Source organism: Ceratina calcarata, unplaced genomic scaffold, assembly GCF_001652005.2.
Source record: "Ceratina calcarata isolate Rehan_Ccalc_2016 unplaced genomic scaffold, ASM165200v1 scaffold106, whole genome shotgun sequence".
Taxonomy (NCBI): Eukaryota; Metazoa; Arthropoda; class Insecta; order Hymenoptera; family Apidae; genus Ceratina; species Ceratina calcarata.
This window is the reverse complement of record NW_017131496.1, coordinates 230023-243300: the sequence shown is the minus strand read 5'-3', so window position 1 is coordinate 243300 and position 13278 is coordinate 230023. Positions and strand designations below refer to the sequence as shown.

The following is a 13278-nucleotide window of genomic DNA, read 5'->3' as shown; positions in this document are numbered from 1 at the left end:
CTTCCGACTTCTGATTTCTTTTTAAAAAATGCGTTTTTAAAGTGCATAAACTTTTGGGATTGACTGTATAGCCAATACATCCTTAATTAACAACAGGTTGTTTAATCTCTCGCCGGCGACGAAAAATATTTCGCAACCTTCTTCTATTTTCTTTTTCCCTCGCCGCGTTTCGTTCCACTCCGACTCCTTTGTTTGAGAAAGATTTTTAATTCCCGAAACTCCTGCCCGGTTTAATGATAACCGACCGCGGCCGTGTAAAACTGCGAGGACGGATGCGCCTCGCCCGGACGGCGGTTCGCAATTTCGTCGGGAAATTATCGCGAATGTGTCGCGCGGTTCCTCCGGGCCAACTAACGTATAAGAACCGTTACCGTGATGCAGTTTCGCGACCAAGCAATTCGTATCAACTTGGAGAACTTCTCGCCTGTTCGGACGGAGCCAAGTCCTCGAATATTCCCGGCGTCTTTGTTCCAGCGGCGCATGATGGATCCGGGACCGGGCGAAAATGAGAATATCACGCGAGCTGGATTTTCCGTCGTGGGGAAAAACCGATTTAAAAATATACAGTAAATTTTTCGAACGACCGGAAGGAAAATGCTATTTTCCGCGGACGAATAACTCCGGGTGAGCGCGAGGTCTCCAAGAGATACGAAGAACACACCGATGAGAAATATTGACTTTAATATTTATCGAGCCCGAAATTCAACCGCATTATCTAAAACGCGTCCGCGAAACGTTTCTCTCGGTGAATTCATAAAATCCGCGGATGGTTCCAATTATAATAATTCAAATATGCATTTTCCGCGGGGAACGGTGGCACCTAAACTTTTGTAAAGAGCCGAGACTCGGCGAAGTACCGCGGCGGAATAAGTGAAAAAGCTTGTAGGAAGAAACACTTCGCCTCGTGGCTCGTACAGATCGAAATTTAACACTTCGTGAAATAACGAAAAACCGGTTTGAAACGGTTCACTGATTCTCGCGTCGCGGTAATGTAATCCGAAAATGCACTTGCTCGATTTTCACGCTGGCAACAAAATTGTTAATGCAGTATACACACGTTCGGAGAGACAACGTTATCACGTGAATTCCAGAAGAATCCTAGCTGACCGTCAGTTTAATTCTAAGCGTGGACCTGAAGAAACAAATACCGACAGAATTTTCCTACAATAATTTGCGGGACAAATGAAACCGGTTGGTTGGACCGGTCCGCCGTAACAAGGGAAAATTGGAGGGTAAAAAAAATCGAAGGGGCACACAGAATTCGATGCAATTCGCGAGGGGATGATTTCCGTGGCGCGGAACGATCGGCGTTCCCTTGTTCAATCCGGGGAAACGATTTTAAAATCCCGGGGATACCGTTCGACTGGCTGAGCCCCTTACACGCACGAGTTGCCTGAGCTGCAATCAATAAGAAGTCGAGATTGCTTCAACGATTGCCCCCCGGGCTGGATGGAAAGCAAAAGCTTCCACGAGCTTCCTGCGACGAGAGGAGGAGCAGGAGGAGGAGGAGGCCGGCGATCGCCGCTCGCGGAAGAACAATTTGCATTTGTCATCGGCGGGGATACAACTTCTCTTTTAACGCGCACAATCGAATGTATGTATTAGTAATGGCTGGTACAATTAAATTCGATCGACTGACGCGAGAGCTAGGAACTTTGAAAACCATGTAAATCCGTAATGCTCGTACATTATTCTATTCACGACCAGTTACACAGGTTGGCTTTCAATGTTTCAAATCACGATTCAAAGTTTCGAGGTGTTTTATGCATATCGACGTACATTAAAAACGAACAGCACTATAAAGAATGAATTTACTAATTGCCGTGGATACAAATATTCAACGAACAAGCATCCTTTCACTTGGCTCCCTCGCAGTTCAAATGTTGTTTTATCGTGAAAGAATTAATTTTCGGTTACAAAGGGGAGGCGCCCCCATGTCAAACAGTAGAAATCAATCCCTTTAAAGGATCCTCGGTAATTAACTGGGTACAAGGGCAGAGCAATCACGGGCATCGATGAAAGATATTTGATTAGGAGAGGATGATACCCATTACCCAAAACCCTTCATGGCTTCGATCCTCGCGCGCGCTCCAAAGACCGAGTGCGCAAACTTACAATTGTAAATTCCATTAGGGGTAGATTCGGTTTTAAGCCGGGATCCAACGCCTCGAAAGGCGCAGCGGTATTTTCCGTTCTCGGCGTGCGTCGACTTTTGATAATTTGTCAGAAACGGCCAACGATCGGTTTCCGTTTGGAACTACTCGGGTTAAAGCTCGGGAGAAGAGAGGTAGGAAAGTTAAACGCTCGCTCGCAAAGTTTCCCTCTGTCATCCACCCCTCCCTCCCTCTTAACCCCGTCGATATCTGCTCGGGCTCTCATAATCCCGCAGCGTTTTCATTTGCGGCTTTCCAGCTTCTACCCGAACAAGGAGGGACTCGCGAGAAACATTCTTATTAAGGCGGGATTATCCGACACCTCGGGCATACGACGGTTGAATCGTAATTCGTGTGCTCCTTGCCGTCGCGTACCGTCGGCAAACTAGCGAGTTAGAGACGACAACCACGCTCGTTTTATTCTGTACGTGTACGTACTCGGATCGTAGAAGTTGGATATTGGAAGGACGCGTTAATTAAATCAGTAGAATAAATCACGATTTCTTCGGAACGTGAAACAGCAACGCATCGCTCGAGATCGTTTGCAGTTGAAACCGCGTGTGTTTCTCAATTTCGCGACGCGACGAGAGAGAAGCCGGTTTTCACCGTCGGAACGGGTCAGGATGATCGCGATACAGTCGCGGGTCGTACGAGAGCCGGAGCCTCTCCGACGCACCAATTCCCATTTCGCCGTCATAAACTTGTTTTCCGCGTCCTCGTCGAGGGAAAACGTGGCCGACGCGCGCGCGCGCGCGCGTGTATACGTGTTATACGCGTCTCTCTCCGTTTCCAACACGTAGACGAACCCGTATTTCGAAGATCAAACAGACCTCCCACGGCGACAAAGGCCTGCTGTTCCCCTCGACTCGACTTTTCCTTTCTCTCTACCCTCGGGAAGTCGGATGCCCCCGACTTAACCCTCGGAATAAGATACCGCGGGGAAATGCGACCGTCCGCCCGAGATGGGTCTACGCGTTGATCTTCGGATTTATTTGAAAATTTTTACTTCTTCCCTAGCCGCGATTTTCGGATCGTCAATTTCCCTCAAATATTTCAATTCTCTCTTTGATACGTCAAACAAATTCTATTTTCTCTGCAACCGACAAAGTATTTAATAATACAAGTACATCGACAGATTTCGCAAGAAAGCTGCTTTTATTCCCGCGCGCGCACCGAGAATTTCCTCTACGCCGGGCGTAACGATGCGTTCACGTAACAACAAACTGAGCGTGCATTGTGCACCGGGGAAGAGAATATGTTTTTTCCAGCGTTACACGTGATACATTGTCAGAGAAAGAAAAGGGAGGGAGCTCGTTGCAACATCATGAAAGACGATAATAACGTTAGAGGAACAAAAAAAAAAAAAAAAAGAAAGAAAGAAGGGTAGAGAGGGCAAGAGAAACGGGTCGAGGGAGCGACGCGAGGCTGAAAAATTCTAATTCTCCGTTCTTGTTCCGCCCGGCTTACGTGTACCTCTAAAATACACAAGAAATATGTAACGGTCTCGCGTGCGCGAAAAAGGGAACTTAATGAATATAAGCAATTTAGAAGAGAGGCTGCCGCGTAATTACTATTTGACGGCGCGAGGGGGGAGAGGAAAGAGGATCCGTCTGATGTAACGGAACGTCAGAAATTGGTAAAACGGTTGTATCTGGGAAAAAGACGGGGAACGCGGAAGTGGTCGACGAGATAGTGATCGTCCGGATCGGCGGACGCAGCCTGGCGAGGGATCAAACGTAATCTATCTAAAGTGCGTTCATAAGTCTCGCAATTAGGAGGTCGTCGAAGGTTGCACGCGAGCAATTATTGGAGAAAATTGGATAATTCCTTTGAGGCAGTACGAGCGGGATTAGCTTCATGATAGTGACTAATGGCGATAAGCTTTAAATTAAACGTCTTTCCAGTAAATTAGCCACCTCCTCTTGTCGATATCCATTATCGACGGTTTAGTATCATCGCAAACTATGATTGACCTGTCGATCGACGTACGCACCTTTTCATCTCTTGTTTTCTCATTAACGTTTCGATTTTACAAATCGATTAGCGACATCGTTTTAAAGAATGATAACGACGAAAGAATTGTAATTGGAAATTGTAATTGACTCACCGGTAACTTTGACGTGGTAGGGCAGCTGCGCTCGCCAAGTGTCCTGCATTTTTCTGTCAGGTGCTACGCATCGATACTCGCCGGCCTCTTGGTAAACGACTCGACTGAGAGCCAGCGGCCCGGGTCCGCCGACTGGATCCATTCCAGGACCGTGTCCCCAGCAACCACCGTCGCACTCGAGGGTAACTGCACCCCCGATCTGAACTTCCATCTTCCGGGAATCGGTAGCTTCGCCGTTCAACACTTCCGCTTCCGTTTCCATATCTGGATCATCTGAATCGTGATTGAAACGGTGAACGTTGGCCGAGAAGAACCGGTGCATAAAAATTTATTTAGCATATTTATGAACAGTTTTATATAAGAGAACCAAATGCTATTCTCCTCCTATCATTCACCGAGTCTTCGAGTATTAAAAACAGAATCAACTNNNGTACGAGCGGGATTAGCTTCATGATAGTGACTAATGGCGATAAGCTTTAAATTAAACGTCTTTCCAGTAAATTAGCCACCTCCTCTTGTCGATATCCATTATCGACGGTTTAGTATCATCGCAAACTATGATTGACCTGTCGATCGACGTACGCACCTTTTCATCTCTTGTTTTCTCATTAACGTTTCGATTTTACAAATCGATTAGCGACATCGTTTTAAAGAATGATAACGACGAAAGAATTGTAATTGGAAATTGTAATTGACTCACCGGTAACTTTGACGTGGTAGGGCAGCTGCGCTCGCCAAGTGTCCTGCATTTTTCTGTCAGGTGCTACGCATCGATACTCGCCGGCCTCTTGGTAAACGACTCGACTGAGAGCCAGCGGCCCGGGTCCGCCGACTGGATCCATTCCAGGACCGTGTCCCCAGCAACCACCGTCGCACTCGAGGGTAACTGCACCCCCGATCTGAACTTCCATCTTCCGGGAATCGGTAGCTTCGCCGTTCAACACTTCCGCTTCCGTTTCCATATCTGGATCATCTGAATCGTGATTGAAACGGTGAACGTTGGCCGAGAAGAACCGGTGCATAAAAATTTATTTAGCATATTTATGAACAGTTTTATATAAGAGAACCAAATGCTATTCTCCTCCTATCATTCACCGAGTCTTCGAGTATTAAAAACAGAATCAACCACGTGCGAACAATATATAATAATTCAACAATTATAACTTCTCTTTGTAGAGAATCGAAGTCGAAACATGAACAATAATAATTATAATTCTAAACAGATTGCCTGATCATTCCCTACATTTTTCTGAAATTTACTTTAACACGTCTAATCGCGAAACCATAATTTTTTAACCAGAAACGATCAAGGAGAAAAACGATTCCATTTCCCGACTATCGGCCGGCATAAGAAAAACCGGGAATTTCAATTTCTCCGATGGCCTCGTGGTCGTATCACACACAACCATGTGCTCACGATTTCCGACGCACGCCGCGCGCATTCATATCCCGAGGTATCTTAAAGCGATCCAGAAATCCGATCGACCGTTGTCATCGGTATCAACGAGGTGGTCGCGCATCAGGAATCACACGCACGTACCGGGGATAAAGTCCGTGATGGAACCCGAGCGGGGGCGCACCCACGCGTGCCCGAGGAGAATCTTTTTCCTCCAAGACGAGAAGGACGTACGAGGTTCGACGCGCGGCTCTCCTTTTCCGATTCCACCTACGGAAAATTATACGGCCGCGACCGTTTGCTCTCGAGCTAACGCTGTGTCCACAATTACGAGACGGAGCGGAGGGGCCGGCCGAGTCGGCTGCGTCGTGGCCACGCCGCCGTCTCCTCGCCGAGAGAGGAGAATTAGAGCGACGATAGGGTGAAATTCGTTCGAGGGATGGAAAGAGGGCGACGAAAGGAAAGAAGGGAGAAGCAACGGAAACGAACGGTGGGAAACGTAGCTCGTTGAAGGGGATAGAGAGAAAGAGAGCAGTCCTTTGAGTTAGCAAGCTGATCCTCCGGCTCATCCCGTAACAAAACAAAGGGATCAAAGTGGTGGACGCGACGATAGGAGGCTTTTACACCATCCTCCTTCTCCTCCTCCACCTGTAAACCTGGTTCGCCCGGCGCGTCGCGCGCGCCGGGTATACCTCGTTTGTCTTGTAGTTTGTTCGGAATTTTACAGCAAACACGGTTGTGTCGCTATAACAAACAGCGGGCACGAGGACGCAGGGGACACGAAGGGCAGAACTTTTCACTTTTTCTTCGTTAGCCCGACTGTTTTCAGGGATCTTTCGCTCTTTTAATAGCGATTCTCGTTAGCTACGAATTTGATCTATCGTTCGAAATCCGGACTGACACGGGCTTTGATCCTCCAAGCGATTCTGTCGCTGTTCCGTCGTATCGATAGGTCAGTTATACGTCCGACTTGGACGAAAATATAAAAACAGAAGAGAACGCGTTCGTCGGTATTTCCAATCGGACGCTGTTCGAAGCTGGTCGCTTTTGTCTCCGAGTAATACTCGTCGAACTGATTCGGCGGCTCAATACTTCTCACAGTCAACGGTGTTTCTTTTTACTTTTCAATTGTTGAAAAAAAAGATACGATATCTACGAGTGGGCCGGAATTAGTGGCGCGTCGTTTAAAACCCGGTTAGACGTTATCCGCGTATAAGTAATCCGGTCAGGAGATTCGAACAGGAGGCTGCGGCGGTGTAATCGATAATTCCTTACGGGGTATGGTTGGTTTATAGGTGCTCTCGAGCCATCTAAATTGCGTAGAGATTAGGTGCTCGGAAACCCGTATCCAGGATCCCGTCGGTCGTCCGTGCAAACGGAAGCCGGGGCCGAAGAGGGATGGATCCGAGGGAGGAAGCTCCAACGTTCGAGGGGGAACGCGGCGTCCTTCTCGCCTCCCCGTTGCCCGCCCACGTTATAATGGCAAGATGGAAGGACCTAGGGGGCCAGGACGGGGTAGGAAATTTGCAAATTTTCATGACAGGGCACGGATAATTTCCGGTTGGCTCGGCGGTTTCCGCACTTGACAAATGACCGTGGTTTCCGGTTATCGGCTACGACTACGACGATCCTCGTTGCATTCCGAATTACCGAACGGAATGCGGCTCCTCCAAGGGGCAGACGATACTCTTTTCGATGTCTGCCCGAGATTAGTCGCTCTCTAAGTCCGCGTTATTTGTCACAGTTCACGTACCAACGAGACGATTCTCATCGTTTTGGGAATGATCAAAAGTAAATTAAACGGGAAAGAGTTCGTACGAAAAAAACGAGCTACAGAATCGTATCATTTTTTGAATAAGCGAAAGTGATCTCAAAGATACACCCGGAGAAAGTGTTTCGTTCCACAGGAAACGAAACTAAACGAGAAATAATGAATTATCATGGTCGCAGGAAGATGAGCGGAGGAAATGGATTTCCCGTCAAAATTTTCAAGCAAATTTGAAACGCGTTCAACCGGCCATTTAATGACATAAATCTTCATCGGTGACGCGAACATATCGCATTTCGAAGACTCGGTGGATCGTTCCGATGAACGAAACTGCAGCTACGATCGTTCTCATAATTCAAACACCTGTGCTGGAACACGTTCCGCGATTTCCATTAATTTCTAATACTATCCGTACCTTTCATTATCGACCACTCATTCCATTTGTTCCATTTTTAACCTTTTCATTGGTATTCGTAGCTGCTCAATAAATCCGCTCGTCGAAAATTAATGTTAGTACATACGGGGCTCATAAAAATGTTCAGACGTAAAACCAAATAACTTTTTTAATACATGAAACAACATAATTTCGCTGATCTATTTTGTACACTGCATGGAATTACATACAATGTATAAATAGGACTTTGTTGTTTAGTACGACTTTCGAGGAGCAGCTACGAAATCCCGAAACGAACAGCATAATCTCTTAAGCGTTTCGAAGGAGTTTGAATAATTTAATCTTCACCTCATTACCCATCCTCAAACATTTTCATCTGATATCGCTTATACTAATAATACGAAAGGACCTTGAAAATTGCATAGGCTGAAAAATACTTACAGCGTACATTGAGGAAATAGCCGATGCTGTTGAATATACCGAGCATGTGCCTGGTGTAACATTTATACCATCCGCTCTCGGCGCGGGTGATTTTTGTAAAGTTCAGCCATCCGTCGTCGTTCTGCTCGACGGGCGGTCCATTGTCTAAAACACAAACGTTCAGAGGCTGCAGTATAGTACAGGAATTAACTCGGTGGAAACATCACGTCACCCGAACCGAATCGCTGCGTCCGGGCAATTCCACGCGCGGTTCCTCTCACGGAATCTCGCCGGTACCAATCGACCCCCCGGGGCCCGAAGTCGCGATAAAAGTATTTAGAAGCTATGCACCGGTTCGATACGCGAAACGAGGGATTAGATCCTTAACGAACGAGAAACTTGGTCCAACTTTCATACTTGATACGCAAGATGCAGTTAATCCTGTGTGAAGTTGATACCGGGGGCGCGAGTTGCTCGCGTAATTTCAGCGCTTGCCGCGTAGATTGTTGTAGTAAATTGGGAATAGTCTAATTCGGTGCCTGTGACGCGGTGTTCTGAGGGACGGGTTGTTTCGCGATACAAACTTTCTAAGCAAATCTTGTGTTACACGTTAAAACGACGTGTGACGTCGCATCGCATGCAGGGATCTATGTTACGAAGAGCCAGAGTGCAAGCTTATACGTGCACAGCGTTGAATCTCTTATCACGCAACGAACCAATGCATTTATAATATTTTTAATTACTATAAACCAGGGCTTCTTAAACTTTTGTCATTCACGACCCCATTTATGATTGCGAGTTACCATTACAGTCGTCAAAATTTTGCTACGCGACCCCATTTGGGGTCGCGACCCATAGTTTAAGAAGCCCTGCTATAAAATAATTACATTTATTTCGTTGTATGCATCGGTTCGCCAGTTTCACGCTGGGCTCGTTTCCGTCACTTGTGCATAAACGGAGCTTTATTCCGGTAAACAACGAACTCGTGACGATGCCAGAACACGGTCGATCGTGTTAACGGGGTTCCATAGGCGGGGGGGACCAGCCCGGTCGGCAAGATGTCGTGCCATTTTGTATGAAATAAGAGTGTCCCGTGACTTGGCCCCAGAAGCGCGACATTTCCGGTGAGGGTATGCGGGATTCCGGCTATTTGGCCGGGGAACAAACGAACCGTGCTCGAAACTGAGCCCCTGGGAAAGGATAGAGTGGGTAACGTGTTATGTGCAGGGGTTCATGATTATTTCGTGCGGCATGGGGCGTGCTAATTTCTTGCGCGGGGCTTCCAACGAGCCACGGGGCTGGAATTAGTTTTATATTAACGAGCCGATCGACGATGCGGCATTCGAATTTATTCGGGTAGCTAAGGGTTCCTGCGAATTCGCACAGATACAAAATCAAACCGATTCTCTCTTTCTATTTTTACTTGTTGCAGCTATTTTTTATGTACGCGTGCGAAGTCGGTCTGGAAATCATCGAGTCACCCGTAGGTAACGATCCGGAGAGTTATCGGTAAACACGAAGATTAACGCGATCGCTGGAAGGTTGCTGCGAATAAAATACGAACGAGCTAAGTTTTAAGGGTCGATTTGCTTACCGAGTGGAAGCGATTAAGATTCTTAGCATCGTTCGAGGAAAAAAATTAGGATTTTTAATTCTGCCAGAGTAAAATGAAGCGGAAATAAGACCCGGACGGGAGGGAGTTAAGTGAAATAAAGCAGGAATAAGATTTTTCACGGCTCGAACGATCGCCGTTGAGTAATTCCGCTTTAAACTCGTCCTATAAAATAAGATATTTCCGTTTCTAGCTCAAACAGCCACGAGGGGGAGATTGCATTTTTCACGCGTTTCTAAAATAAAAAGTAACAGCTCTATCGTCGAAGGAAATGTTCACCGTTCACGCAGCGTTCGTTTCTCGACGCATATAATTGCTCTTTAAAAAATATCGAGCCACCCCCACTACTCGTCTCATCGTTAAACGTTTCGAAGGGGGCATATAAAACTACGAGCACGGATATCGGCGGAGCTGAAGGCAAGTTTGCCCGACCTCGCATAAAAATCAGATTCCTTCCTCCTCTTCCTCCCGGAGCACAGATACCGACGTCACTTTTTCAATGCGTATCAAAAACGTAACTTCTTCCCTCGCAAGAAGGATGCGAACATTTAGAATCTGTCAACGTGTTCCACGGAGAAATAACTGAGAAAAACCGAAATGGGGTTGCGTATAATAGACACACGTACACACACATTTCTATGTGTACACACGGGTATACGTATAAATACGTATATATTATAATATGTATATGTGTTTGACTCTGGCTGGCATCGCGTTATATGCTAGCTTCGTATGAACAATGATCGGATGGGGATCTACTTCCCCCGAAGCGGTTTCCCGCAGCTGACGCCCTCGTACGTTCTCCGGAACGTCCGTAGCTCGAATGTATCGTCGTGATAAATCGTTCGACGGGGCCATGATAAATTTATCCTTCCTTTTCATTTAAAATATCCTCGCCATTAACTGGCCCACTTTATACCGATCATTACAAATCGATCTTACGGCCGACAACGATTCAGCCATCGACAATATTTCTACGATTATTTTATTCACGAGACAAAGTCGATGGAATTTTCTCACAAAGTCAAGAGAAAATTAACACTGATTTTCGATCAATTATTTCCAGTTCGTCAACGTCCCTTAGCACCAGATTTATGACCGTCGAAAAGGGAGAAGCGACGGAGGAGGAGAAGCGCGGAGGAAGAAGAGCACAGAGGAAACTTTTGAACAACTATCAAAGAGCTATGTAGTCGAACCGATGGCGAGCGTCGTAATATTACACGGTACTCGCCGGGAGAGGAAAAAAAAAAGCTGCAGATACTCCAGTTCCGGGTCGTGATATATCGCGCGATGACGAATGGTCAAAATATCTGCCGCAGTTCTACGGGTGATAAAGGAGCTTTTAAAGAAAAGCGAACGTGCTCTCCCGATACCTTCGGGCGGCCGGGATCGGTGCCCGTTTAATAAGAGAGCGCACTCCCGCGTCCAAAAAGAAATTGGGATCGACGAAAGGAAAGGGGAGCGTGGGTGGGGCGAGTCGAAAACGCGCCGGGGCTAAAAGCGAAGCAGCAAGACGAGTCGAGGGGCAGGAAAGGACCTCGGTCGAAAGGAGACATCGCCCGGAGCGAGTACGTGCTCCAAAGGATATTAAAGTATTTTAATTGCAGCGGATTTCGCGGAACGTTGGAAGGATTTATTCGCAATCGCTCGATTGAACTATGAACAGAGACCAAAGGGGGAGGGGGGGGGGGGATTCTTTCCTCTTTCGACGGCTCGTCTCGTTGTCCCGCAAACCCGAACCGATACTGTGCGCTCGGTCGGAATTCTGGGCGTCAGAAATAATTGAATATTTAATGGGATGCATGTACGTCGGGACCGACTCATCGTCGTTACATCGCTGGGACAGGTGTGAACCGTTCTCCCGCCGCGAATGAGATTTCCCGGCTAATTTCTCGTCCTACGGTAATGCGACGAAGGGAGAATCGAACGCTGTTCAAACTCCGTGTGTGTTTTTACTAATCGAATGTACATACTTGATCCAATTGAATTTTATTACGAGGTGACTAAAGAATTAAAGAACGAGCACCGGCGACGGAACGGTACGGGTTTGTCCTCGCTCGCAATTTGTTACGGTTACGTGAATCTTTCCGTTTCGGATACCGTTGAACAATAATCCTCCGCGTGAACCAGTCGCCGGTAACGGGGTCGTTCATCATATTTCTTTATCACTCTCACCTAGCTGATCGCGGCGGAAAGTGACGGGTGCAGCTGTTCTCAGCATTTTGTGTAACTCAATAACGGAACTAACGAGGCTTGTACGATTAACTCGGCCCTTGATAAATTTCATCGCTCTTCTGCCTCGTGCAACCGAGCCACTTTTTCGTCCCCGCCGCTATCGGCAATGGAACATGAATCATTCCGAACACTTTCGATATCGTTCGGAAACGCTCCTCGAAAGCCTACAGATATTTTTCGACTCCTGAAAACTTTTTAACCTCTCCTACTACACGCGAAATTAATGATTAGATTACGAATTTAAACGACGAGTACCAGAGAAGCTGAAATAATTCGATGTTTAAACGAACGAACGTTCATCTTGAAAATTGATACGATAAACTTTGAAAACATCTTCGAAATGGCTGCCATAAACGTTTTATGGACAAAGATCCGCAGTCTATTAATTTGAAAGAGGTCTTTCAAACTGATACCATAAATCTTTTATTCCGTAGTCGACTAATCATCTAATTCGACCGAATCTTTTTCGGGAACCGACGGAATTAGTAGTAAAATTTTTAAACGCGCGGTGATAATTCGATCGAGCTAATTTTACGGTGGATATCTTCTGAAACAGATGTAACGCGCTCTTATCGAGTCCGTATAATCTCGAATATTGGCCATAAATTAGTTATTGATTTCGGCATACGCTACTGGTTCTTAATCATCGTTGCGCAACGCAATTGCACGGTACATCGGTGTTCTATTAAACCCGATAAAATTAAGCGTCGCTCCTTCCGAACAAAAGCTAGTAATAATAATTTATTACGAGGCAATTATTTATCGGCGTACTTAATCCCACAACATGCTAATAGGATTACAATTATTCAATTAATACGTTTCAACCGGGATTCTCCTACGCGAGACTTCTCGCCGTTCGAGCATCGTCGAAACGCGAGCATGAAACGTTGCCGGAGTATTTTTTCACCGATCGTCCGAAGCGTCCGAACATTTTCATTCCCGTTCTATTACTCGTACCGTACGAGGCTCGTAGCAAGATCGATCGGTCGTAACTCGAACGGATATGTCCGACGGTAGCCTGGAACGGTTCGATCGGCGAGTTCCGAAAAAAGTATGATTCCGTAAAAAGTTCGCAGAGCGTAGAGCGTTTAACGAACGTAATGGGTTCGCCGGTTTAAGTCGGCCACTCTAATCAAGAAAGTGGTCTCCCGTGGTCGCTAGATCCCACTTCTACCTCTGGGCCGCCGGTTTCC

General features: G+C 46.6%; 1 protein-coding gene across 1 annotated transcript in view; it reads right to left on the bottom strand.

The window, feature by feature from the left end:
• Positions 1-13278, bottom strand: part of tei (irregular chiasm C-roughest protein teiresias) — a 237642-nt gene that overhangs the window by 52533 nt on the left and 171831 nt on the right. Inside the window, exons 8-9 of the mRNA XM_018036867.2 lie at positions 8260-8403; positions 4961-5233 (exon numbers count right to left, since the gene is read on the bottom strand). Coding sequence (XP_017892356.1) covers positions 4961-5233; positions 8260-8403 — 417 coding nt within the window. The remainder of the gene's footprint in view (positions 1-4960; positions 5234-8259; positions 8404-13278) is intronic.